The sequence below is a fragment of the Mandrillus leucophaeus genome, unplaced genomic scaffold (assembly GCF_000951045.1).
Source record: "Mandrillus leucophaeus isolate KB7577 unplaced genomic scaffold, Mleu.le_1.0 Scaffold273, whole genome shotgun sequence".
NCBI classification, from domain to species: domain Eukaryota; kingdom Metazoa; phylum Chordata; class Mammalia; order Primates; family Cercopithecidae; genus Mandrillus; species Mandrillus leucophaeus.
Window position 1 is genome coordinate 922270 of NW_012102843.1, and position 3728 is coordinate 925997.

Here is a 3728-nt window from a genome sequence, read left to right on the forward strand (position 1 = left end):
AACTCTAAAATATTTGAAGAGATTTATTCTGAGCCAAATATTCAACTCAGTGAGACTACCTGGTTTTGCCTACAGTCCCCCACCCTGCACTACAGCCTCGAAGCTCCCTTAAGCAATAGGCTGTAGGAACTGTAGGGCTTACCTTATTGTTTCCCACCTCTCAGACTCAGTGACCAATGGCCCATGACACAACCCTCAGGACATCCTGAGAACATGTGCTTAAGGTGGTCAGGCTACAACTTGGTTTTATACATTTTAGGGAGACATAAGACATTAATCAATACATGTAAGATGTACATTGGTTTGGTCTGGAAAAGAGAGACAACTGGAAGGGGTGGGTGTGGTTGGGAGTGGTTGACGGTAGCTTCCAGGTCACAGGTAGAGTCAAAGGTTTTCTGATTGGCAGTTGGTTGAAAAAATTAAGTTATTGTCTAAAGACTTAGAATCAATAGAAAGGAATGTCTGGGCTTATGATAAGGGTTTGTGGAAACCAAGATTTTATCATGCAGATGAGGCTTCCAGGTAGCAGGCTACAGAGAAGAGATTGCAAATGTTTCTTATTAGACTTAAAGAATCAGTTCACCAAGGTCTGTGTTGATGTTAATGCTGGTCAGCTGGGCCTGAATTCCAAAAGGGAGGAGGGTATAATGAGGCATGCCTGTCTCCCCTTTCCCTTCATGGCCGAACTAGTTTTTCAGGTTAACTTTGGAACGCCCTTGGCCAAAAGGAGGGATCCATTTGGATGATCTAGGAGGCTTATAATTTTATTTTTGGTTTACATAATGTCTAAAAATTAATACATTCTTTTTCTCCTTCCTAAAAGGTAAGTTGTTTTATGTTTGCCAGCCATTTATACCTTACTAGAAATGAATTTATCAGCTAAGTGACCGAGAGTAGGTTAGATTGGGAGAGGGCATATACTAAATTGTGTTATCCAAGGTGGTGTGAAAAGGAAAGTAAAAGTGTAGGACTCTAACATAATCATGTACACCACTGATTTGACTAGGGCAGATTATCTCTGGATATTCTTAGAATTCACCAAGAAGCAGAGACAGAAGCGACTCCCTGTGCTGTAGTGCTTGCTAATGGAGTGCGGCCTTGTTCATGTTTTCCTTCCCTAGGACCAGTGTACCATGAGTACTGTGAGTGTCCGGAAGATCCTCAGGCCTGGCAGAAAACTCTTTCTTGTCCAACTAAGGAACCACAGATCGCAAAAGATTTTGCTTCCTTTCCCAGCATCAATCTCCAGCAAATGCTAAACGAAGTCCCCAAAAGGTTTGGGGATGAGAGAGGTGCCATTGTTCATTACACGATTCTCGATAACCATATTTACCGGAGATCTTTAGGGAAATACACAGACTTCAAGATGTTCTCTGATGAGATTTTGTTATCATTGACAAGAAAGGTAGGAGAATGAATGAATTGATAATACAGTTTAATTGTTTGGGTATACACATTTAAATGTTTAGAATTATAATGACAAAGGATGAAACAGATTTTAGGCTGAGAAATGGGCATCTAAGATATTTGCAACCTGAGTGTTCGTATGTTCTCCACCTTTGTGGATCTCACTTTCCTGTAAGATTTAAAATTAAGTGGCTCGAGGCTGGACATGGTGGCTCATACCTGCAATCACAGCACTTTGGGAGGCTGAGGTGGGTGGGTCACTTGAGGTCAGGAGTTCAAGACCAGCCTGGCCAACATGGCAAAACCCCATCTCTACTAAAAATACAAAAATTAGCTGGGCGTGGTGGTGGGCACCTGTAATCCCAGCTACTCAGGAGGCTAAGGTAGGAGAATCATTTGAACCTAGGAGGTGGAGGCTGCAGTGGGTCAAGATTGCGCCACAGCACTCCCACCTGCGTGACAGAGTGAGACTCCATCTCGAATAAATAAATATAATATAATAAACTAAAGTGACTTGAGCCCGCATTCCAGGTAGGTATGCCGTACAGGACACTCCCAAGGTTTCTTTGAGCTTCCAGACATTTATAAAAAGGTTACTTCTTCTTCTTTTTTTTAATAGTCTATATTTACAGTATCCAAACAGAACTGTCTCTTATTTATTTATTTATTTTTAAAAATAGGGATGAGGTCTTGCTGTGTTGTGCAGGCTGGTCTCAAATTCTTGGGCTGAAGCCATCCTCCTGCCTCAGCCTTGGTCCTAGCTGGGACTATACGCATGTACAACCATACCGAGAGGTCGCTTTAAATTCTCTGTTCCTGCTGAATACCACTCCTGTTTAGATTTCACCTTCTGCAGCTGTTTTCTTCTCTTCACCTCAAAATGACTTGAACTTAGAACACATTTTCCTGGTTTTACCCTAAGCATACCTAGAAGATAGCGTGCATGGAACATTGTGTCAAAGCTTGGGGTACCAACAACAGGTTGTTTTTTTTTTTTTTCCACCAGTACATACTAAAAAACAAACAAACAAAAATCCTGATATTTAAAAATAGACATTTCTGTACTCATCAGACTCTCAGTCATGCTTGCCTCTGGGAATTTCTTGTGGCTGTCCTTGACCTTAAGGTCTTAGCCTCTCACTAATGTGGTTAGGCCCCCTGTCTTTCAGGCTCTCCACATCCCCCAATAATGCCCCCTTATCTTACTATTCAACCTCTCTTTCCACATTTGCAGAACTCTAAATTCCTCTTAAGCAGAGCAACTTAAACTACCTTTTGTCCTTGTTTCTGATCATACAGGGTGGAGGGATGGAGGTGGGCAATATTTATCTTTCTTACTCAGAGAGACCATCAAGGGAGTTTGTTTGTTTGTTTGTTTGTTTTGAGACGGAGTCTCTCTCTGTCACCCAGGCTGGAGTGCGGTGGCATGATCTCGGCTCACTGCAACCTCTGCCTCCTGGGTTCAAGCAATTCTCCTGCCTCAGCCTCCCGAGTAGCTGGGATTATAGGCGTGCACCACCACTCCTGGCTAATTTTTGTATTTTTAGTAAAGATGGGGTTTCACCATGTTGGCCAGGCTGGTCTCGAACTCTTGACCTCGTGATCCGCCCACCTTGGCCTCCCAAAGTGCTAGGCGTGAGCCACTGCGCCCGGCCAAGGGATTTTTATAAACCAAAAACCAAAGCACAGTTTTCCTGATATGTTATACAGTTCCCCAAGTATGCTGACTGTGTGCCTGCAGTCAGTTCTTACTTTAAATAGCAGTCCCCAACCCCTCTGCCACCAGCCCACAATGTGAGGATACAAGCATATGATGGGCATCTGCTCCTAAAGGTAGTGCTCTCTTCCTGGGCTACAACTAGTCAACTGTGCCCTGTATTCTTGCCTCTTTAACCCATGTTGCTGGTTTCATAGCAGTAGATTTTAACCAGGGATGATTTTGCCCCTCAGAGGACATTTGCCAATGTCTAGAGACATTTTTGGTTGTCACAGCTCAGGGATTGCTATTATCATCTAGTGGATAAGCATCCTACAATGCAAAGGATAGCACCCCCCAACTCCATAGCAAAGAATCATCTAACCCCAAATGTCAATAATGTGAACTTGAGAAACCCTACTCCACAGTGAGTACTTCCAATGTGGAGTTTATTAATGGGTTTATAAATAATAGCAGGCAGGCTGGGCACGGTGGCTCACACCTGTCATCCTAGCACTCTGGGAGGCCGAGGCAGGTGAATCATTTGAGGTCAGGAGTTTGAGACCAGCCTGGCCAACATGGTGAAACCCCATCTCTACTAAAAATACAAAAATTAGCCAGGCGT

At 43.3% G+C, this 3728-nt stretch overlaps 1 protein-coding gene across 1 annotated transcript in view; it reads left to right on the plus strand.

Moving 5' to 3' along the window:
• KDELC2 (KDEL (Lys-Asp-Glu-Leu) containing 2) overlaps positions 1–3728 on the plus strand; it is a 19129-nt gene that overhangs the window by 4230 nt on the left and 11171 nt on the right. Inside the window, exon 2 of the mRNA XM_011984745.1 lies at positions 1122–1405. Coding sequence (XP_011840135.1) covers positions 1122–1405 — 284 coding nt within the window. The remainder of the gene's footprint in view (positions 1–1121; positions 1406–3728) is intronic.